Source organism: Crotalus tigris, unplaced genomic scaffold, assembly GCF_016545835.1.
Source record: "Crotalus tigris isolate CLP2741 ecotype Arizona unplaced genomic scaffold, ASM1654583v1 scf7180000017550.10884619, whole genome shotgun sequence".
Taxonomy (NCBI): domain Eukaryota; kingdom Metazoa; phylum Chordata; class Lepidosauria; order Squamata; family Viperidae; genus Crotalus; species Crotalus tigris.
In genome coordinates, this window is record NW_024096468.1 from 2905597 (window position 1) to 2929730 (window position 24134).

The 24134-nt window shown below is 35.3% G+C and overlaps 1 protein-coding gene and 1 long non-coding RNA gene across 3 annotated transcripts in view; one reads left to right on the top strand and one right to left on the bottom strand.

The window, feature by feature from the left end:
• LOC120306689 overlaps positions 1-24134 on the top strand; it is an 88584-nt gene that overhangs the window by 11115 nt on the left and 53335 nt on the right. The window contains exons 3-4 of the long non-coding RNA XR_005556374.1: positions 18098-18193; positions 21250-21399. This is a non-coding gene — a long non-coding RNA (uncharacterized LOC120306689). The remainder of the gene's footprint in view (positions 1-18097; positions 18194-21249; positions 21400-24134) is intronic.
• On the bottom strand, positions 5919-22696 carry LOC120306680 (chitotriosidase-1-like). Of its 2 annotated transcripts, XM_039340302.1 has the most exons (11): positions 22647-22696; positions 18128-18157; positions 15147-15348; positions 14530-14586; positions 13739-13904; positions 12805-12929; positions 12101-12191; positions 9920-10102; positions 9294-9410; positions 8245-8389; positions 5919-6397 (listed from the first exon to the last, which is right to left on the bottom strand). In XM_039340302.1, exons 3-10 carry the CDS (start codon positions 15221-15223, stop codon positions 8249-8251), a joined length of 957 nt encoding a protein of 318 aa, XP_039196236.1. In that variant the 5' UTR covers positions 15224-15348; positions 18128-18157; positions 22647-22696; the 3' UTR covers positions 5919-6397; positions 8245-8248. The 2 variants fall into 2 exon arrangements, with proteins under 2 accessions (XP_039196236.1, XP_039196246.1); XM_039340312.1 differs by lacking the exon at positions 15147-15348 and having other exon boundaries at positions 22647-22695.

Here is a 24134-nt window from a genome sequence, read left to right on the forward strand (position 1 = left end):
AGTGTCTTTTAGGAGGAATTGCTTCTCTATTCCTGGAATGATTGTTGCTCAATTGCCGTTATGTTGCAACCACTGCTGTGGAATCAGGATTCCTTTATTTTTCTTTACATCTGTCTAAATGGAAAAACACAGCAGAACAAGTTTTAACGCTTCACATCTCTTCCAGCTGCAAATCTATGAAAATCTCATTTGTGATCCCTTTTTATTTAATAATTTTTTAAAAAAATATTTTCCATCCCATAAGTAAATCTCATAAAAATTACAGATACAATTAAACTGGAGTGAAAAGGCTTGACTGAAAAGCCTGACTCCTTTCTATGGAGTGCATTCCACAGAATGCAGATAAGCTCCTTTTCTGTGTGACCAACAAATCACTCTTAAAAAGGGAAGGCACATTTAATAAGACTTCTCCTGATGACCTTCACTTTCAGACGAGTCCAGAACAAGATGAACAGTCTCTCAGATCAGGTAGTCCTCAACTTACAACCATTCATTTATTGACTGTTTGAAGTTACAATGGCACTGAAAATATGACTTATGACTATTTTTCATGCTTACGATTGTTGCAGCATCCCTATGGTCACAAAATTCAGACACTTGGCAATTGACATGTATTTATGATGGTTAGTGTCCTGAGTTATGTGGTCACTTTTTGTGGCCTTCTGACAAGCAAGAGGCTTGAGGAAGCCAGATTCACTTAACAACAATGTTAACTGCAGTGATTCACTTAACAACTGTGGCAAGGTTGTAATATGGGGCAAAACTCACTTAACAACTGACTTGCTTAGCAAAAGAAATTTTGGGCTCAGTTGTTCTTATAAGTCAAGGATCACCTATCAGGTTTAAAGATTAAAAACCAACTCCTTAAATTATGCTCAGACAATACTGAGCATTGTAAAACCAGTTCAGTCTTTAAGATTCATAATTAGTCAGTCGCGGAGTAGGGAGATATTAGCCAGGTTCCTTATATCCTGTGCTATTTCCAAAATGCATATGTTGATATATCCATGTATCTGTGTAGAGCTGCATGAGTGAAGACATGACTGAAACCGTGTGGAATCAGAATTGAATGATTGTGTGGAAGGTCTTATAACAGTAGCTGTAGATAGAAAAGCCTCCCCTTCTCTATCCTGGTGAGAAGAATGGAGTTGTTGAAGATTCAGCAACAAGTCCTGGCAAAGAAACAGAGCTATGGACAGCTAGACAGCTTTAAGGAAAAAAATCAAGAGAGGAAAACACTTTGCCCTGTGCTCTGATGGCTGTTCTCTCAATGCTTCTTTATGGCTTCGAAAAACATTAGGTTTCAACTTTAATTCTGAGTTTCATTAAGTCTTTAACATCTGACCACTTATATTGATTCATATTCCCCCTCTCTAAGTTCACCAGTTTTGTGTCAAAACCTTGCTCGCTTTGCACCACACCCCATCTCACTGCAGCTCTCGATCCCTTCTACCACAAATGAGTAAGTGTGCCACAAAGATATGAATGGGTGCCTACTCTGACACAGAGGGAAGTAAAGCCATCCCATTACCTTGCAAATTGGCCTCGCTTCTAGGCACAAAACCTCAGTACCAATAAGCAACTTTTATGTAGCTAATTCAATGGGTAGATTCCAAAAGTCTGGGTCTGTATGTATTGCATGTGTGTGAGCTCTATTTAGATGTTGCAGAATAAATTGTACAGAAAACTTTGTGTTAGAAAGCAGAGCCTGGTAACTCAGGAGCAGAAGAAAGAAGTTGGAGAAGAAAGTCAGTCTGACTTTCCTTAAGTAATCTACTGTGTTTAAGTGTAGTGTAGTGTAGTGTAGTGTAGTGTAGTGTAATGTAGTGTAGTGTAGTGTAGTGTAGTGTAGTATAGGATACTGCTGTTGGAGAAAGATTCAATGGCTGGTCTTTTAATGTCTGTATGCAGAACAAATCTTGCCATCCTGTCTTTTGCTTGTGGAAACAACACAAGTAGAGAAACTGAAAAAAACAAGTATAGTCGTGTGGAAAAGTAGGTCAGGAATGGGACAGTCATCCACAGAAATACTGACGTACTTGGATTCATTAGCTGCTTTTCATCAACAGCTGGCTACAGATGCAGGACAACTTTTGAAAACTTCCATAAGGATTTCAAAGTGAGGGAGCACTTTTCCTGGTCCAATTAATGATAGTTTGATATTTTTTCAGCACATGATTGTGCAAAGAGGATTCAGGTCTCAGAACAACTGGACAAAACTATACCAGTCCAGTCCAGTCCAGCCCTGTATTTGTTTTACAGCTCGGCTTATAATTATTTGTTTTAAAAAATTGTACGCCACTTTAATTAAAAATGCTAAGCAACTTACAACTAATGCAATAAAACAATCACAACAGATTAATAGCCAGTAATGATGAAACTAGCAAATCAGCCATCAGCATAATGCAGTGAGATCAGCATATGTTTGAAGACGGACCTAGATTTATTTAGTTAAAGGACATTGATGTAAAAAAGGGTCAAATTATATTTATTTTTAGTGTCTAATTTTGGAATTATGGTTAACTGCTTAGTACTTTTCTAACAAAGGAAAATTGCATTGAATGAAGATTTTTTAAGATGCACCTATTACATAATTTTTAAAGAAAAATACGTTGCTTTTTTCTTTTCCTTTTTTAAAATTACATGATTTGAAAAAATGATCTAAAAATGAAATGTCACTTCTTTTATTACCAGTATCTATGATAAAATATTACACAAATAAAACAATATGTCACTAATGTTCTGTGGCAGTTTTCATTAATTTTGTGCTCTCCAGGTATGTTGGATGATAACAAATTCCATCATCTGCCAGCTCTCACAGGTTTTGTATGGCTTTTTCAACTGTATTCCTATGCAGTGGAATCAGATACACAGTATACAGAATTAGATGTTTTTGCCATGATAGAGAATATGTATTTCTCTGTCCTATAGATAATTTACTTAATATGTTCTGCTTTCCCTTTTTAATAATTATCACTTTTTATGTCCTTAAAATGATATGGCTGGGATTTTTGTACTCTGCAGTGAAATGGGGATTGCCAGGTTTAGCAAAGACAATTACTGTTGCATTTGTAAAGGTGGACAAACGAAAAGTGCATGTTATTGAAAAAAGATAATATTTGATGTTTTTAGGCCATCTATTTAATAACTTGTAGAAAATCTGTCTTTTGGGTTAGTTATTAAGCTTATTCTGGCAAACTAGATTAAGACTACCAAAGGTGGTAGCTATAATACTTATTCTGGCAAAAGTTACTCTTTTTGTCTTGGACAGAAACAAAATCTGTTTTTTGTTGATAAATAAAGGGAAAAAAGTACAATAAATAAAAGTCAAAACAAATTATTCACAGCCAATCTTTTTATGGAATTTTTTTCTTCCCTCTTAACTGTTTTGGTGTATTATATCACTTCTAGTTGGTAAAATACAGGTAACAGAATGGCTTGTTAATGAGAACTCCTAGCTTGCATAGAAAAACCTGAACATTCTTGAAATAAATCTGGGCCTTGATTGCAATTGTGGAATATTGATCCAAATATGATGGGTTTACCAGTAACAGTGAATGAAGCATATGGTGTGCATATGGCTAAGAGTATGGCTGATAACTAGACTGCTTTTTCTTTTTCCTACTAAACCTTCAGTTGATCAAAACCACAATGGCCAATAGTACAGACCTATCTGGTGAGGTCTTTGGGTTATAAGAAATTGAGAGTTGGGACATTAAAGGAATAAATGGTAAACAGCACAGATTCAGGAAATAAAAAACAATAGATCCAGTATGCTGGTTGTCTCTAAAATTAAGAGAAAGAAGAAAGTTATATCAGAAGTGAATAGAGATAGTTGAAAGGCAGGCAAGGAGGGAGGGAGCAAGGAAAGAAGATAGAAGAAGGAAAGAACGATGTAACCTAAATGTCTCAGAATTCTGGGAATTGATGTTCACACATCTTCAGGTTGCTGAGGTTGAGAAACACTGATCTACACCTTTAAAAATGTATTCATTTATTAAATTTATATTAAGAAATCTATGCGGACAGTGCCCAGATGTGGCTGAACCTTGAATGGATTATGAGTATGAAGTTGTCAATTTTTGATTTAGATCAAGACAGTGTTTCCTTATGACTGTTTCTCCGTTTGCCCACAATTTCCTTATTTCTGGCTTCTGGTGGTTTTGTTTTGTTTTTCAGTTTCACCACCATATCTCAACTTCCTTATAATATAGTTGGGGAGGGGCTTCTGGAGCTGTTGCCCTGCTTCCTTCCCTGAATTTCTCTCACCAGTTTTTCCTGCACATTAAGGAAGGTAGAAAGAATTCCTTTTTTGAGTGTAGCACAAGAAGCGCCATGTTTGGAAGCACCCTGGGAAACAGGAAGAACTGCAATACATTTAAATACAATCAGATACTGAAGATCAACTCAAATTTTGAAGAAAAGGTGGAAAAGCACCAATCTTAGAACAAGATCAAGAATATGGTTTTGAGTACATCTGGAGTAGCCCCTGAGGATTTGCCGAAAATCACAAACTCACATTTATTATTGTTACTGTCTATCTTTGCCAAGATTTACCACCTCTTGTATGAGACATCTTTTGTATGTGTTTGTGTGTGTGTGTGTGCACAGACATGTGTACATGGGAGGGAATGCATTGAAGAGAATGGATTTCACTCACATTATGAATTTAGAAATCTCTGTTCATCGTGTATATGTGTTAAATAATACATTAATTGCAGAAATAATAGCATATGATTAATTTATCCAATTTTCATTTCCTTACTTCATTTTAAAACCTTTTTATGAGGTACTTTCATTTTTTGCAGGGCAGCTTCTATTGTAATTTTTTTTAAAAAAATTTAATGCTGTGAAATTAGTCTTTTACAAACCTAGTTTGATTCTCTTTTAGAGAATTTTAGGCAGAACAATCGCAGAAATCGCTCATTCAATACAATAATATATTTGACTCCTGTAAATTCCAGAGCAACATTAATCAAATGCTACTCATGGATTGTTTATTGACAGGGCATAAAAACTGTAGACATTTTTTTAAAAAAATTATTCATTCATAATTAAGGCAAGTTTCAAATCCTCATGGGTGACAATTATGCAAGTTTGGTCACTAATTTCAGGATGAATTCAGCTTAAATAAGAGTCAGTTACTCTAGAATAGGGAAGGAACTTCTAAACATAGGTACTCTTTTTTAAGGAAGCAGAGTTCACCAATGACACAAATACAGCTGATATAATCTCAATTTCAACATCAGGAAAGATAAATGCAGCCCGTAGCTTTTTTTTTTTTTTTTTAGAAACTAATACTCAAGTCATGCTATAAATGTAAAACTAAGTGATTATTCTGTCTTTTATAATCATGAATAATCAAATAAAATAATGAAAGAAATTTCTTGGCCACATATACTGCCAAGTGAAAAATAGATTGGTGCATAGTTTATATACACTGTTTCTATGTTTTAAATTGAATCTGGACTGCTTTGTACATGCACTTCTTATGTATCCCACGTTGTTTTCAGATAATGTGATTGGAATTGGTTATTTCATTAGCAATATTTTGTTCAGCCATGGAAGCTCCATGCATGCTTATTCTTAGCACAGTATTCAGACTCTATAAATGACAGAGCTACAATGCTTGGTTTTTTTTTTTTTTTTTGCTGCACCATGTAAAATAGTATGTATGCCATAGTTAATTTTCTATCAAATTTATCTTCAGCACAAGCTGAATCTTTATCCTACTTTGGACACATTATGCAAAGACCTAGATCTCCAGAGAAGTCTATAATGCTGGGAAAGGTGGAAGAAAAGAAAAGAGGATGACCAGCAGCAAAGTGGATAGACTCAAATAGAGAGAGGCCATTATTATTTAATATGGTAATCTGCTACTGTAATCTGTAAGGATACAAAGAAAAATATAACTGCTATGATTGCAATTAGTTTATTTCTGGTGCACTTTAGACTATTACTATAAAACAGTAATTAATATTATCATGAAGTAATAATATCTTGTTTACACACTGAAATAAAGATCAAAGGATGCATGTATTAAAGGTTAGAGAAATGTATTGATTGGAAAAAATGGATAGTTTAATTTAGAGACAATACATTGCTAATTATAGAATGTGATTATCTTTGGGATTGGTGAGGACCAGTGCTTCAATTAAAATAGTTGCAACATCTATACGGATTGTCAAGCATTAGTCTTACTGGACCCAGCATATGGAAATGGTACTTGTTGGATCCAATTACTTATAGTCTAATATAAAATTCGTAATTTAATATGCTGTAGTTCCCTTTAGCCTTATCAAAGTGAAAAGCTGTTTGCTGCTGGTGAAGCAGTTTGTCTTGGACCTAGATCTGACATTTCATCTTCAGGAATGTTGCTGAACCTGAAAGAGAAAAACTGCCAAAAAAACCACCACATTAGTTTAGCAACATTTCAAGCTACACAGTCTCTCTCAACTATATTTCTAGCCCTCCTCTAAACCTCTGGGTAGCTTACAGCCTATGAAATACTTTCTTTGTTGCTGCCCCTCTTCAATAGTGTTTCCCCCCCCCCCGATAAATATGGTGTTCTGGAAGACCCTTAAGACCTGACTCTATGTGTATGGAGTCAGGTCTTCATGTTTTCAATTGTTATGGCTCCTTTTTAGTTTGGGTGGTTTTGTTGTCATGGTTTCAAAACATTTAATTGTGTATTCTGTTGTTTAATTGTGTATTCTGCCCAATCGCTCCTCTGTTGGAGGGGTGGTCATAACAACAACTATTATTATTATTATTATTATTATTATTATTATTATTATTATTAGTAGTAGTAGTAGTAGTATTAATAACAAAGTATATTTATCAACAGCTGAATTTCAAAATTCAAAAAGATGCATCTTGGCTTTACCTGTAAAAGCAAGCTAAGTGGAATCCATTCTGGACTGCAGGGGGGGCGTGGCTAAATGTTCCATGGATTTGGGGCTGCAAATCTTAGTTTATATCTGTCTTGTTGAAAGGACAAGAATATTCTGCAAACTCTAATTCAGTGGGGCATTTAAAAATGTAGGCCTGGCAATACGCCATCATCTGCCTATTCAAGAAATGTTTCTATGAGTCTGGTTCAGTTCATTGGTTCTCAATGACTATTCCATGTGGTTAAATCTGATTTACTACAAAGGGAGCAAAAAGGGGGAAATAACAGTAAAATCTTTTACAAAATAATAGTAGGGTTAAAGTGACATTTTAGAAATATTTATGTTCTCCCAAAGTATGCTATATTTATCTAAAAAGAAAATCAAAACCGGAGGACATAGTAGACCCATAACATATCATATTATTCCTCCTACGGTAGCAATTCCTTTGAAATGAAATAGGATTCTTTAAAATCAAATTTTGCTCTAGAATCTTTTCTATTCAGTATAGGTTTTCTTGCCTGTTCATGCTGCACTGACAAATATTGCATGGAAGACTTCCAAGGTCCCTTCAAACTCTGTTGCTCTTAAAATGAATAATCTCTCAACAGAACATGCAACCAGTGTATTGTATACTGTTGCCTTTCGTGCTTATGGTGCCTAGTGGGGACAAAGATCCTGAGTGGAAAGGGAAAAGCTTTTCTATGCTTCCCCCTCCCAACACCACTTCTACTCAGAGAAATAAGGAGGCTGTGCCTCTTCGCTTTCCAAAATAACAGAAGTTCCCCTCCTGTCCCTTTGCGAAGTAAAGCAGATTGTTTCCTTGTGGACTCCTTGTCAAGGAGTTACTTGCCTCCATGAGATCAAGTGCCTTGTTAAGGTTTATCATGATCAATCCGCACAAGTTTAGTGAATTAAACGAAGTCTCACTTTTGAATAAACATTGTTTAGAACTGACCTCTGAATACCTTCACTAGGGGAGAGCAAAATCTTACAAACTCAACACATGTCTGTGATGTTGACAATGTAACCGAAAGATTTTTTTCTAATACTAGACTTTAGAGTCATTCAGTAAAGCTTTTTTTTAAACCATACATAGTTGACCTATTGGAGGGCAAGATAGTAAATATTTACTAGTAAGTTTTACTATTTCAGATGGCTATAGATGTTTGTATTGGAAAAAAGTGATATAAGATCTTGAGCATTATGGTAAAGAAAATGCTTTCCCTTTTACAGAAATGTTGAAACTTTTCATATAAACTATATAATGGGAAATACCAGTAGAATGAGGATGTTGGGTAAATGCTTGGTTCCGTTAAAATATGACTTTAAGGAAAAAAACCCTAAATATTACCCAATTAATTTGTGGAACTCATCTGCTTTTTCAGAGTGTGAATAAGTGGGTATCTTCCTTCTTTGCAAAAGGAGCCACTGAAGTCATCTAGGTCTAAGGCCCACACCATACCACCTCCCAGGTTTTGTTTTTTCAAATACTGGACCTAAATGAAACAGAAAATAGGAATTCAAAGGCTTGAACTCAAATAGAAATCACAATGCTCAACAGTTTCAGCTGCCATGATTTGCCATGGTTTGGAGATGGTGCTAGGCTTGGCAATAGGAACTTCTCTAGGGCACCAAATTTTAGGGGGTGCAAAAATTGAAAAGACTGGTGAAATATTAGTATAAAATCTGGTAATCCTTCCTTGGTGCTTTAAAACTTTTTCTTTCTGCCCTTTTTGAAAACACCCATAAAGTTGGTCAAGCAGTAATGAATAGCACACTAGCCAGACATTGCAAGGCACGAAAAAGAAATTATTACTATAGCTATAGACTCCAGGAAGCTAATATTCATGATGCAAGACCAAAGTTGGATAGGAAGATACTGACTGAGCAAGTTATATTCATGTACTAGTGCACTCACTTGAGGGTTAAATATAATTTCACAGAATGGTTGCCCTATGGCTACAATGGATTTTGATGTATTTAAAATTATTTACTGCGATTCAGGGTAAATATAGTGAAGATGTCCCCCCTCCCCCCAAAAGGGGAAAAATTATCCAGGCTGGAAATTGTACATGTGAAACTCAAAACCTAGAAGGAAAAAAGAAGCAAGAGGGTGCCTCTTTACATGGGGTGTCAGAATATGACTTTGCCTACAGCACCACAATGTCTCAAGCCAGCCTGCATGGTTACAAGGTTATATGTCTGAGCAAAATATGATTAACCATAGGTTTCCACTGATATATGCTTAGTGAAAACCAGGACCATTGTAATTTCTACAAAAATGCCTTTCACATATAAAGAACCCTTAACCAGTCTATGTTGTTACCATCTTGTGATTTATGAACGGAAAGGTTGCTAGAAGAATACATAAGCATTTAAATTAAAATATATAATCCTTACCTTATTAGTAATGCTGCTGATATCATCGTATCCTACCCATTGGTTTCCTTTGAAGGAATATGGAACCTTCTGATCTTCAATCACTTTTGTGGTAGCACCATTTTTAAAGTCACAGATCTGAAACAGAGTATAACTTGACTTGAGACAGATGTATTTTGTCTTGGCAAAGAAACATGAATAACTCAGGATATTCCAAGAATGCATCTTTAGTACTTGGCCAAAGTTTTCATTAGAAAGTTTTCAGACAAATTGTAGGAGACAAGGAACAACAAATGACTCCCTGTTTTCATCCCTTGTATCTATTAAGATTAGGTTTGCAATAGAAAACAGAATAGTAAGAGAAGAAGGCAATATCCTCGCATCCCCACAATAAGGAAGTTGTAATCTAGGACTGAATACCAAGATGCTTCATTCTAGAGATCTGTTCTGGAAGCAGTGAGTATACTGATATTTTAAATCATTTCAACTCTACCAACCTGTCTACTTATAAATGTATGATTTAAAAATATCAATACATCTCTGCAGTATCTACCAAATGGGATCAAACATGAGCAAGTGCTGGGCTTCTTGGAATTTATTCTTGTTTGGAGAAGTGAAGGGGGCATAACTATATATCTTTTCCTTACCTCATAATAAGCCAAAAATCCTCTCTCTTTTGTGTAAATACCAGCTATGCCAGGCCCTGAAGTTGGTGCCTTCACTCCATTCTGTGAAGTAGAAAGGGTGAAGGTTCGTCCATAGGCGGGAATTCCCAGAACAATCTTTTTAGGTGGTGCTCCCTTGCTCTTCCAGTACTTCACAGCATTGTCCTTTGGTGCAATAAATGAATAAGCAAGACTTCAATCCATTTTGTCTGGTTTTGCGGCTAAACCTTTTTATTATTCAATTATGCTGCAGTCCTAACATAAATATATCGGTGAAAATACTGTCACATATACCAAGGAAAATGGTTCTATTTTAAGACATTTAGACTGGCATTTTTTCTTCCCAACAAATAGCCTTTCATTTCATACTGAGGAAAAGCTTATTCCTTTCAGATGGGTGAGGAACTCCCTCGCTTTCCACGTTTTGAGCTGCAGAAGTTGTATCAATCAGTATTGCCAATTGTGAAGAAACTGTAGTTCAGAAATATTTGGAATTTTACCAATAGCATGTTGAATTGATTAGAGGATCTTATGAATTTATGCAGCAGTTTTGTAAGGAATGCAAGGAAGATTATAGAAAGAAACTAATGAGTAAAACTCTATTGTCACTCAAACTTTTTGGATGTCATTCACTATTATACTCATGAAGTATCTGGAATAGGCAGGAAACAAACAGAATTGTAGGAAAAAGGTTAACACATTGACACTGTAATATCCTATCTCCATCTACAAATGCTTAAGATATAGATACTAGAAAAATAATAAAGGTATTTCAAAATTATATTTCATCCATATTTTCACTGGATGTTGTATAGGCAAAGAACAAATAGTTTAACAGATAGATAATTTTCTAAGGTGGCATAAGATTAAAAAAACTTTTATATTACTTTGAAACTTAATAATAATAATAATAATAGTAATAATAATAATAATAAAGTTGGAGGTCATCGAGTCCAACCCCCTGCTCAGGCAGGAAACACTATACCATTTCGGACAAATGGCTGTCCAATCTCTTCTTAAAAACTTCCAGTGTTGGAGCATTCACTGCTTCTGCAGGCAGGTTGTTCCATTGGTTAATTGTTCTAACTGTCAGGAAGTTTCTCCTTAGTTCTAGGTTGCTTCTCTCCTTGATCAGTTTCCATCTGTTGCTTCTTGTCCTGCCTTCAGGCGCCTTGGAGAATAGCTTGACTCCCTTTTCTTTGTGGCAACCCTTGAGATATTAGAACACTGCTATCATGTCCCCCCTCATCCTTCTTTTTGTTAAACTAGACATACCCAATTCCAGCAACCGTTACTTATATGTTTTAGCTTCCAGTCCCCTAATCATCTTTGTTGCTCTTCTCTGTACTCTTTCTAGAGTCTCAGCATCTTTTTTACATCGTGGTGACCAAAACTGGATGCAATATTCCAAATGTGGTCTTACCAAGGCATTGTAAAGTGGTATTAATACTTCACGTGATCTTGATTCTATCCCTCTGTTAATGCAGCCCAGCACTGTGTTGGCTTTTTTGGCAGCTGCAGCACACTGCTGGCTCATATTGTCCACTAGGATTCCGAGATCCCTCTCACAGTTACTACTATTGAGCAAGGTACTCCCTATACTATACATTTGTTTTTTCTTGCCTAAATGTAGAACCTTACTTTTTTCATCATTGAATTTCATTTTGTTAGATAACGCCCAGTGTTCACTTGTGTTTTCCTATCTGATATTACATAGTTAGAATTTTTCTTTTTACAAAAATAATGTTTTTGTAAGTAATAGTGTATGTTCCTTTATTGCCTACAGAATAATCTAGATATTTTTTAATTCTAACAGATATGATTAATGAACAACATTCAATATTTTGGGCTCATGTATACAAATGAAAAGAAATACAATGATAATTATTAAGAAAAGCAGGTCTCACAGATCTTTTTACTAGCAGTTTTAAGGAGCTAGTAATTGTTGAGAGTCACTGTTTAGAGAACTATTGTAATTTTTCAGGTGCACAACATGAATATATTAAAAGGGAAAGTGTTGAATAAAATATTTTAAACCAGCATGCTGATTCTCAATCTCTCTGTGTTAGACTGTGTTCTGAATGTAACAAGTGTTAAATAGAGTAATTACTTTACTCTAGATGTAAAGATTCTCTATGGGATAAAAAAGTGTTTATCACATACAGTATCAGGGAATAGGGGGCTGACATGTCCTGTGACTCCATCTGAGGCTCCATGAAAATCATATGTCATGAGGTTGATAAAGTCCAGAGATCTATGAGGAAAGTAAGAACATTTATATTATATAAATATAATATACTTACATTATATTAAAATTTACATCTTTATTATCATACAGGTAGATCTCAACGTACGACCACAATTGAGCCCAAACATTTTTGTTGTTAAGTGAGGCATTTGTTAAGTGACTTTTGTCCCATTTTACAACTTTTTTTGCCATAGTTGTTAAGTGAATCACTGCAGTTGATAAGTTTAGTAACACAGTTGTTAGGTGGGCTTCCCCATTGACTTTGCTTGTCAGAAGGCCGGAAAAGGTGATCACATGACCCCGGGGCACAGCAAAGGTCATAAATATGAACCAGTTGCTGAGCATCTGAATTTTGTTCACATGATCATTGGGTGCCACAAAAGTCATAACTATGAAAAATGATCATAAGTCACATTTTCCAGTGCTGTTGTAACTTTGAATGGTCACTAAACGAACTGTAGGACTACCTGTAATTTGAATGACTCCAAAAAGTAAGACATTTTGCAACTAAGGAATAAGAATTTGTTAACTTACAATGTTGGAGCCAACAGATCAAATTAATTTAAACGTGAGCATGCTTGCCATTTTAGTTAATACTTTTTCTAGCATATATACTCACTCTGAGATCTTGTCTACTTCATAAGCATTGTCAATAGTCTGCTTCCCAGCAGCAACGGCAGCACTAAGCAAGAGTCTTTTCTTTCCTGTTTTCTGAGCTTCTGCTGTAAATTCTTTCATCATTTCCTAAGATAAGCAGATAACAGCATTTGTTTTACCCATCATTTTTAAAAAATAAAATAAAATAAAATATAAATTAAAAATGTAGGTTATTCAAAAAGAAGCAGGTGATTGAATGAGTGGATAGTGATATCAATTCTGTCACTTTTGTGTCCAAAGTAACTGCAAATCCAGGATACTTCTTGTTTGAGTTCTATTTTTATTAAAGAGGTTTTTAGGTATCTATTACATATCGCTTGAGAGCCAGTTTGATATAATGGTTAAGGCATAGGCTAGAAACCAGGAGATGTAGAGTTTTAGTCTTATTTTAGACACAAAGCCAGCTTGGACTAATGATTCTCTTTCTTAGACCTTGGAAGGAGACAAAGGCAAACCATTTTGCCTTTTGTAAAGGCAAAACCTTTGCAAAGAAAACTACAAGAAGTCCAAGAAATCTCCAAGAATCACACACAATTGAACAGAAGGGGGAAAAAATCCATATTGCTTACTTGCTGTGTTTATTAACAGATTTACATTTGAGCATTTGATGTGTATCATCCCATTGTGGGGTCTTAGCTTTAGATAAAAAAAAGGTTTCCCTATATTACATTTTGGAATCTAGTAACTGATTGCGTATGCAAGTCTGTTAAGACTTGGTTCTAGTAATACAGTAATTATTAAACAGCAGTCATTCTATACAACTTTTGGAATATTCCCTGATGTTTTGATTCACTAACACTACCATACATAGAATTCGCTAGTATAAAATAACATTGCAGCAAGAAACTTTTTATTTGCTGTTTGCATTTTTTCATCAACTTAAAATTTTGCAGTACCTGAACTAAGAAGGTGAAACGTTGTTTATCCTCTGCAGGGCTGCCTCTGGCACCAGGATATTCCCAGTCTAGATCTAAGCCATCAAAGCCATGTTTTCGGATGAATGAAACCACAGAAGAAATAAACATCTGGCGACTGGGAGCAGTAGCTATCATTGCAGAGAATCTAGCAAAGAAGTTGCTTATGAGCACATCAAACAAACAGGATACCAATTGATTTTGTCATGTACATATATCATATGTGTTCCCATTCAGTATCAGTACCCATCCTACAGAATATGGCGTACACTTTCCATAGAAATGAACTTTTTATGTTAGTTTACAGAGGGGGAAGACATAGTTAATATCTTTTTTTTAAAGTTCTATCTTTTTTGACTTGAAAAGATACTTAGTCCCAAATAATGTATTTCCAATCAAATCTTCCTTCTATTTTTTTTCAATTTTAGTTCCAAATAATATTTGCTGTTTTAAACAGGTTTTGAAACATGAATATTATATTACTACATGATTACGTATGTACAGTAGCCAGTTTTATGCACATTTGCTAACTTTTTTTATTACAGTTTCATATTTTTCATCTTGTGCAGTCATTGTTACTATTAGCAGAATTATAGGAAATAATCACAAACCAATGTACAACAATAAAAATAATTGCAAAGTAGGACCCTCAAAGAGCGCCACAGAAAGAGCATCCCAAGAATTAGTCCTATGTTTTGGCAGTTGCCACCTAGAATTGTTTATCATAACATAATGAATGCAGTCCCCTCCATAGATATCTCTGAGGTTCTTACTTTGTACTACCAAATGTCCATCCACCGATAGCTAAAAGTGTATTCAATCCTGGATTCCTAAATGAGAAAAAAAAAGTTGGTTAGTAGAATTCAGTTTCTTTTCTTAACTAGTTTATCTTGCATATTTTATGTGTTTTTCATGCTTAGAAAAATTCATTGGGCCTGATCCAGGTTGATGCTTTACAATGTAGGCAAAATAAACCTTTTTGCAGTTTTTCCAAGCTGCATCACTTTATTATACAAAAGGAATTAAAAAAACTTTTGTTTTCTAGTGTAGTCCTTGGGGTTGGAAGAGAATAAGGACAAAACTGCATTCTTTACTGAAAACTTTCAGGGGATTGTAACCGTTTTGAGCAAGCACGTTGCCTACAATTGCACTGTTCCTTATACTTACTAATCTACTTTACTAGTGATTTTTTTTAAAAAAATATGATTATATATGGGTACTACTACATTATGTCAAGTGATTGCCTTGATTACATTTCTGCTTCAGCTTCCATAAAGTTCCCTGTGTAAAATTTTTATATACTTCCTTCTACTATCATATAATGCAAAATCCCAGTTCCAGGAATTTCTGGAAAGACCCCTTACACCCACCCTCCCCACTTGCTCCATACATTTTTTTGAGGTTATTGAAATCCTTGTAGAGCTGTTCATCATTCCACTCTGCCATCGTGATCTTATGGTCTTTCATTCCCGCAAATGCGTAAATGAGATGAGTGCACAGTTTGGGATCAATGTCTTTAGGCAAGAATTTCCCTCTATCTTGCCTATACTGAGCCTAGTTGGTGAAATAGCAAACCAGTTTGAAAGCAGAACCTGTGGAAATGAGATTGTATATGAAAGACATCTTGGTCTGTTCAGTTAGTCACTTCTCCCAAGAAAATAAGATATTTCTATTGGTTTATCTGTTTAATGACTTACTCCCAAACTAGCAAAATCCAGATATACTGAATTGCAGTTCCCTAAAATCCCAACCATCATGGTCAGTTGTAAGAAAAATAATCCAACCTATCTGGAAGAAATCAAATTAAGAAATGTTAGTTTTGTATCTTTATTATCATGATCAGTGACCAAAATTAAATTCACATTTAAAACAGGATAAAAATAAATATAATACAACATTAAAGGTACCAGCCTCCCTAAAATAAACAGAGCTAATTTGCTAGCTTACTAAAACTATTTTGCAAATTATTAAACTACTTAAATTTTAATGCAGTAGTGTCTAGTATTGTAAGTTACTTAAGGGATAATTAGCAAAATGGATATAAATGAATCTATTTCTCACTATCTGTTATTTAAACTGTAAAATTATAAAATGATAATTTGAAAATAGTACTCAAAATTGTATTTATTTATTTATTTATGAGACTTATATACCGCTTTAAGTGCAAGCACTCTCTAAGCGGTGTACACCAGTAAGCAATGTATATGTATATTTACATTGCCCCCAACAATCTGGGTCCTCATTTTACCTATCTCGGAAGGATGGAAGGCTGAGTCAACCTTGAGCAGGTGAGATTTGAACCGCTGACCCGCTGAACAGTCAGCTAAAGTGGCCTGCAGTACTGCACTCTAACTGCTACGCCACCTCGGCTCATGGTATAAGGTTCTAAACATAGTAAATAGTAATGGGAATAAAACAGAATATGGCCACTCTCCTGGAGTTCCTTTCTGGTGTCCACTGGAAGGGGAAGAATAAAATCGTCATCTATTTCATTGTGACTACTTCTTTAAAAAGGCATAGTTAAGTTTTTAGACCAATTTGAATAAAAAAGACAACACAGAAACATGGGGGAATCATTCACTGGCATTGGGTATAGCATCATCAGAGTCCTATTTACTTTTTCTATTACTTACTTTTAACACTTCTTGCATACATTTTTTTGGTTGTATTGATTGAATAACAATATTATTAAATAACAGTATAACATCATAAAGCAGTATAAAGCATTTACATATTTTAAGATTATTTGTCCAAAGCATTGATTAAAATGCACACATGCATGCATATATAACATTCATAAAAAGACCTGGATAATGAAAATATGAGTATTTAGGAATGTCTATAAAATATATTGTTGAAAGAAAAATAATCAGATCCAGTCTAAGCTGGGAGTAATTAAAATAGAGGCTGCTGAAAATAAAATGGAGGCTAAGATGCTGGAAATAAAAATGGATGCTGGCTGTTTGGAAAGAACGTTTAATGATGAGCAGAACCACCAGTAGCATGTGGTTCTGGGACAGCTGGCCATATGGGGTTGGGATAGGTAGGATTTTATACATTCTTTGCTCCAGGAGGTTGTGCAATGAGGTGGGCTTTTATGTCTTTTGCTAATCTGAAGATGGTATATATTTGATTAATCCTATTACATCCTAAAGGTCATGTCCTGCTTTTAGTTTTTGGGTGGGGTATGTAAATTCTTAATCCTATCACTGTGGAGCTGAAGGCATTTTGCTTATGAGTGGTTTGCCTCAGCCTTTCTGAAAGGATTGCCAAATCTGCATTTCTGCCTTAAGAAAGGGAGACTGGGGGCTCTCTCTGCCTAAGAGTTTTCCCATTTCTTTGGGGAAATATAATATTCTGCCTTTGTTTAATATCCACCAAATATTTAATTCTCTACGAGGGTGGGTGTATGCTGACTTTCTACAATATCAAGATTGGCTACCATGAGGAATGCTAACATGGAGAAGCATAAATGACACAAATAGCAGAACTTTTAATACTGTAAATCACTTTCTAATGAAGTTGAATGACGCAAAGTTCTTTGTTCAGAATATTTTTTCTACCCATCAGAATGTGTTCTTTTCTGTTGTTTATTATTATCTTTCTGATTCCAGAAACAGCTTCTATTGGGTTCTCCATTTATCTACCTTTCTTCTTGTCACACCTGCTACTAGATTTGAGGGAATAGTGTGTCACATTTATTTAATATTTTTACTTATCAAATTTATGTCACAACCCATCTCACAAAAGTGATTATCTGGCATAAACAATTACTTGTCACTTGTTGTCCTGCTTACTGTATATTGCTGCAATGGTTGGTGAATGTCTAAATCAGTGGTTCTCAACCTTTTTAATGCCGCGACCCCCCAACCGGTCGTAAGTCGAGGACTACTCAACCAGTCGTAAGTCGAGGACTACTCAACTGGTGCAGCACCGTTTGCAGAATGGAACTTTTGGTGGGCTTAGTAGGGCAGAGACAGCCTGGACAATTCCTATTGGCTTTTGAAAGCCAATAGAATTAGACTTTATTCAAGAGAGTCTATTCTATTGGCTTTCAAAAGCCAATAGAATAAAAGGGAGTAGCACAGCTAAGGAAAAGGGGGGAAAAATGGCAGACTGCGTTGTTTGGTGACCCCCGTGAAATGGTCGTTCGACCCCAAATGGGGTCCCGACCCACAGGTTGAGAACCACTGGTCTAAATCTAACTTCTCATGCTGCTTGGGCCCATGAAAGATATCACCAGCCTTCATGCACTTTCCATTGTTGATTTCTTTATGGAATATTTTATTAGAGCCCAATAAATCAAGCCTTAATTTTTCCTGTTTTCTTATGATTCATTAGGAAATAAGATGGTACTATATGATTACTTACTGCAGTGAAGAAACAGCAAGACAGCTAAACCTAGAATAAAAGGAAAATAGAAGACAAATGAGCTAAGTAATACAGCCTCTTTGCATTTAAGATTATGGTGCATAATATGATCAATATTTGCTATCATTGCTTTTTTATATTTCACTTTGAATGTGCCAGAAAACTCCTTTTATCTCCTTTGATGGGGTACAGGCAACTATATGTTGGCTCTGCAAGGTAGCCTGTAGATTAAAGAGCTTATTTCTTTAAGAATAGTGTGGGTAACGTTTGATGAAAATTGTGGCATCCTGGCCAAGATGTGTCAAAACTGAACTAAACTTACATTAGCAGTGAGTGGTATATATGACACACGTATGAGTAAAGCTGGTAATTTAGTTCTCTCTCTCTCTCTCTCTCTCTCTCTCTCTCTCTTTCTCTCTCTCTCTCTCTCCCTCCCTCCCTCCCTCCTCTCTTTCTCTCTCTCTCTCTCTCTCTCTCTCTCACACACACACACACACAAACACACAAATAATGAAGTTAGAGAGCATGAATAATGAAGCTAGAGATCACTTTTCATACTATGAAAAGTAATGAGAACAAATGTAAACCCCATAGGAAGTATTGGTTTGTTAAATGTGTGTAGGAAGGTAGAATTCTAACAGAAAGAGTACATCAAGCATCAGTAAGTAAAACTGTGAAGTGCAGTGTCCTTTTGTGCCAAGTAGGGGGTGTACATATTAGATTTTTCCTCTTCAGCTGAGAAATGTATGAAAGCAAACCGGAATCTTTACATGCATTATTAATACAGTGAATGCATATAGGTGTGAATTATAGAACTTTTCCTATGAAAATGAAGTTGAAGGCTGGTTGGTTGCCGAATGCAACAAGTGTAGAATATATAGAAGTAAAGCATGTAAGAAAGTAAATGGAATGCTTAGTAAATGCTTCAACAATGAAAAATGTTGTAAGACAAGGCTGTATGATGTCTTTTGGGTTCTTTAATATATTTATGTCTGAGGAATCATTGGAGGACTGTTAGAACTGCATTAGCCTGGGATGGAAATGTACGTCTTTTATATGCAGACAATTCTGTGATTGCAAACCTGCATGATTTGTGGCACATGTCAGATAACTAGTTTAAGACAATGAGGCATAAGAATCTGAAATGAAATGTACTGATAACCCAAGTTCACAGGAAAAATCAATTAACTTTTGCAATCTATTCATGTCAAAAATTTAGAGCAAGTAAATGAATTGGTGTGTCACACTGAAATCTTTACTAAAGATAGGGAAATGAATGGATTCATTTTAAAATGTGCAGCTGCTAGTTCAATTACTGCAGTAGGTAATGTGTGGTCTCTTATATGGAATGTTTTTTGAAAGAAATGAAAATGGCTGTGTATACAAAATGCTTCTACTTGCATAGCAAGTGAGAGTTGAATATATCAGGAGAGAAATTATTGGAAGTGTGAGTTGAGTATGTCAAGAAAAACATAAGAATTGGATGCAGAGTGGGTGGGTTACTTTCAGAAGGGTACATTCGTAACCTCTGCATGCCAGTTCTGATCCTCTGATCTATTTTGCTTATCCAGAATCTCCCATATAAAGGGATTTCTGGGAAGAAGTGGTGAACTGAAAATATCTCCACATTTAGATGACCACAACAAAATGAAGAGCCCACCAAGTAGACTAGCTCTTTGCAGTCTCTCTCTGGACAAGGAGAGGACTTGAGATCATTCACAAGTGCTCCTGGTAGTTGCTTCTTGTGATGAGACCTCAAGACAGCAGTCTCCAGAAGGTTTACTACTCTGGGAGATGAGGGAATAAGCATCTTACTGAAGGTGTTGTCAGTGCCTTCAAAAGATCAATGGATTTACATACTTCCTTTTCTAATCAGTTTCAGAAATTGCTTGTTAACTGCTTTTTAGCTATTAGGAACATTTCAGTTGATAAGGTTTACAGTACTATGTGAGTTTCTTTCAATCCTTAGCAAAATGTTTTAAATACAAGTTTAAAAATGTTTAAAAAATACATTTTGGAATACACAACAAAAGGGTGATCAGAATTTGGATTTTGGAAAGTTATAAACAGACTAAGTGTCTAAAAAGATTTGAAATAATATTTTAAAATTAATTATAAGAATCTTTCCCATGGAAAATGGTTTCATTTTTGAATTATTAATTTATTTGCTGCTCATCTTGCAGTTCAAGGTGATTCTTTAAAGAATTCTCTTTTTTAAAAAATGATAAGGTTAGACTTTGAAGGTTGGACACTAAAGGGAATCAAAAGGAAGTAAAGATTGCAATTACAGAACACAAAAATTTGACTTACTAATGTAAAACAAAGTAAAAAAAATTAACACTGGACATTTGGAAGGATATTTTTGAACTATGGATCCAGAAATTAATTTTAAGAGTGTCTGCCTCTATAGATAAATTGTCTTTGAAATGTTATAAAAGAGAAACAAGTTTTAACTAGCAAAATTCAGACTGATCTGAAAGTGGGTTTTAAAATGACAGGTTATGCCACTACAGGAATTATATAGAAAAAAAAATGCTAGATTGGATATAGGAAAGAAACTAGCTGATATCTTAATAATTAAAAAAGTATATATAAATAACAAATTAAGAGAGTGGTCTGGATAATTTTCCTATGCTGAATTTACAAAAAACTTGTTAAAGAAGTTTGTTGGAAGGTACAGAGAAAAAAATAATATGAAATCAAGTTCTAAGATATTCTTTGAAAGGACTAAAGATTAAGATTGTTACTGGAAGGAATATAAAGTTGGTTTGTTTGATCAAGGTTAAAATAGATATGTTGTTACAGCTAGTAAACCTTAATTGACTGTTGGTGATCAATATTTAACAAGGCTTTAAGGATTTGTTTATAGATAAGAGATGAGATATGGGAAAAAGAGATCATTAGTGGCATTTTAAGAGAAGGTAATAAGTTACTAAAATATATATTTATTTATACTTTATAATTGTTTATACATCCCATCATATTGGGATGAAGGGAGAAGACATTCCTTTATATTCTTCTTTTTTCATTACTAATTTTTATTTTTCTATTTATTCTTTTTTAGTTTGCGTTAGTGTTTATCTTTTTAATTGAAACTTTAAATATATATATCTCCCACATAGAATAATGGCAGTAACCAATCTCCATCACAGCTACTGAAAACCTAAATTCCTTGATGCCATCCATGCAAACCTGAATGAGGATCTGATTATCTATCTGGATAGAGCCGAACAAGATCAAAGAAGCAAGAACTACATAGATTTTCCTTGAATGTGAGTCTGGGATAAATACAGAATTCTGAAAACTATTACAGGAATTTCTCAGCCTTCTTTATAGTGAGCTAATTAAGGCAGAATGTCTTTGAATGCTTTTTCCCAGATTCCTTTCCACCTGAGCTAAGTTGCTGTTGGCAAAATAAACTGTCAACTGACTGCTATTTCTTCATGTCTTTATTCTCTTCTATTCCTTTCCTCGTTTCCTTACAATTTGTCATATTGATGTATAGACCTGCCAAAGTGCACTGATTGTACCAAAGATCCTATGGCTCCTGCATCAGGAAAGTGAAGAAGTAGCACAAATAGTTTTGTGCCCATACTTTTATAGTCTATGGATCCTTGGATGCTTCACCATTAGAAGCTTGCAAGACAGCGTTGGGCCTAGAACTAAGGTGACCAACCATCCTCCTTTAGGGAGGACAGTCCTCCTTTTGTAAGTTCTGTCCTCCCTCAAAAAGTGTCCTCCTACATGTCCTCCTTTTCGATATTTGAAGACTAATCTGTAGGGCTTTTTTTTCCCCCTCATAGAACGCTCAGAACGGTGTTCCGGCACCTTTTTTTGATGTTTTTTTTTCAACTTTTACATGAGCTATGCTACTCCCGCTATGGGCTTTCGAAAGCCAATAGGAATTGCTGCTGAGCGCACCAAAATACCCGGCTGGCAAACTTTGCACATGCAAGTTGTCTGTATTATTGTTGCAATGAATAAAATGTTTCTTTTATTTACGATATTTTTTTCTTCAATTTATTTGTGTCCTCCTTTTCATTGTAAAAAAGTTGGTCACCTTACTAGAACAAATCAGACAAGCTATACTACTTTCATTGCTACTAGTGAAACCCAGCCCGGAAATATTGGAGAATTTTTCTCCTTGAAAATTGCATTGAAACAACCCTACAAGTTCCATCATAAATAAGGGAAAGATTTTGAAAAGGCCATTTGTAGAGTTCTACTTTAGTTCCCTGTTAAAGATACTGAGAAACCGAAGTTGTGTTACCTGTTCATCTTGCCACTATACTTTTTCCACTATTCCATTGTTAGAAACAGATTTGAAAGCAAAAACCTATTAAAATTTGGCCTTTGTAATAGAAATATCTATTTAGAGTAAATTAATGTATCTTTCTATGAATTTTATATAGAAAAAATATACTTCATAGTTGCATAGAAGCATAAATAAGTGAAGAATGAAATTTAGTAAACAACACAGCATCAACATTTAACATTCAAACACTGAATATAACATTACCAGTCCAGATAATTGCTCGGCCCATTCTGAGTGCAGAAGATGTCCAGTCCTCTAGTTGCAAAGAAGTAGATCTTTGTGCTTACCTGTGTGCTGTTATATACCGGCTTAATGCCAACGTACATATGATGTTGCAATAGCATTTCCTAGCTGTCCTTTTGTCATTAATGTTGCAATAAAATGACAATCACAATGAGAAAGCAACTTCATGAGATGTACTGACATTGATCTGGATACACAACAGTTTTGGTATTAAAAAAAAGATCAGGGAACTGAAGAATGAACATGCCTGATTCTCAGTAAATAAAGGAAAATTGAGGAAAAAATAGAAATCCTAGACAAATGCAAAATCTGTAATCAATTTCTATTCTTACTAGAAATGAATATCTTAAAGAGCTTTTAAAGCCAGTTTGCTGGCCTTGCTGTTAGCAGAACTGAAAACATTTTTAAAATCTTTTTTGGATTGTTTTCCTGTCATCTGACAGATTTCTATGAGCTGCTTATTATATCCAAATCATAAAGATGTTGACTTATAGTGAATTCAGGGCTTATATATGTGTATATGTGCATATGGATGTATAATACACACATTCAACTATATTGATAAGTTCTTGTGATCAGCACTGATGAGGGTTGCTTTTCTTTGGCTATTATTAGGCTGAAAATCATAACCCTCATGTAGAAGACACAAAACATGGGCTTTCCTCACTGCTGAGTTAAAGAGCTGAAATCAGAAAACTATAATAACATTAATTGATTGTCCTCAACTAGTCTGTGTTCTGCTTCTAAAGCTTCTGTTTTGCCTCACTGCCAGAAGGAGGAATGCTGGTACAGCATGCACAAAAGCTGTTGAACCAAATTCTAGGTTAAACCCTTTAGTGTTGCTACCTGGCTCCTTTTTCCATGTTGCTTCTGGTAATAAACCATCTGCCAAACACAACACTGATGTGATTGGTGGAGAATTCTGACAGATGCCTGGAATCTGTGGATCCATTAAAACCCATCTGTTAAAAGCAGGTACTGGTCTTGCCTAGTAAAGGTGGAGCTTGCCTAGTAAACAGGAGATTGCTGCTGCTTTACTAGGTAGCCCTCCATCTCTTTTCAGATAAACAGACGTTTATCTGTAAAGAGATGGAGGGCTACCTAGTAAAGCTGATCCACAGGGTGGTGAAGGCTGCCCAGTAAAGCAGGAGTTTTTTCTGCTTCACTGTATAGTCTTCCACAACTTCAAATGATTTGTAAAGCAGTGCCGGTGCTAGGTAAATTAGGATCATGAGGATCAGATGTCGTGTTTATAGATAATCAAGAAAGTAGCAAAAGCTACCCAGAAAAGGAGGAAAGTCTCTTTATTTCTCACTGAAAAGCCCTTCCCCCATCCTACAGATGGTATGCACGGTGGCAGAGGCTTCCCAATTTCTGCTATCCAGAATGGCACTGGTAAAGAGTTCTCTGAGTCAAAAAAGGGAGGTGCTATGCTTATACCAGCATAAA

What these genes read in the sequence shown, in the direction of transcription:
- LOC120306680 (XM_039340302.1), bottom strand. Translation starts at nt 15,223, where the DNA reads ATGAAAGACCATAAGATCACGATGGCAGAGTGGAATGATGAACAGCTC. An exon ending in GTTTCACCTTCTTAGTTCAG is followed by an intron (nt 12,930 to 13,738) that starts GTACTGCAAAAT and finishes TGCTTATCTTAG; the next exon opens with GAAATGATGAAAGAATTTAC. An exon ending in TCAGCAGCATTACTAATAAG is followed by an intron (nt 8,390 to 9,293) that starts GTAAGGATTATA and finishes TGTTTCATTTAG; the next exon opens with GTCCAGTATTTGAAAAAACA.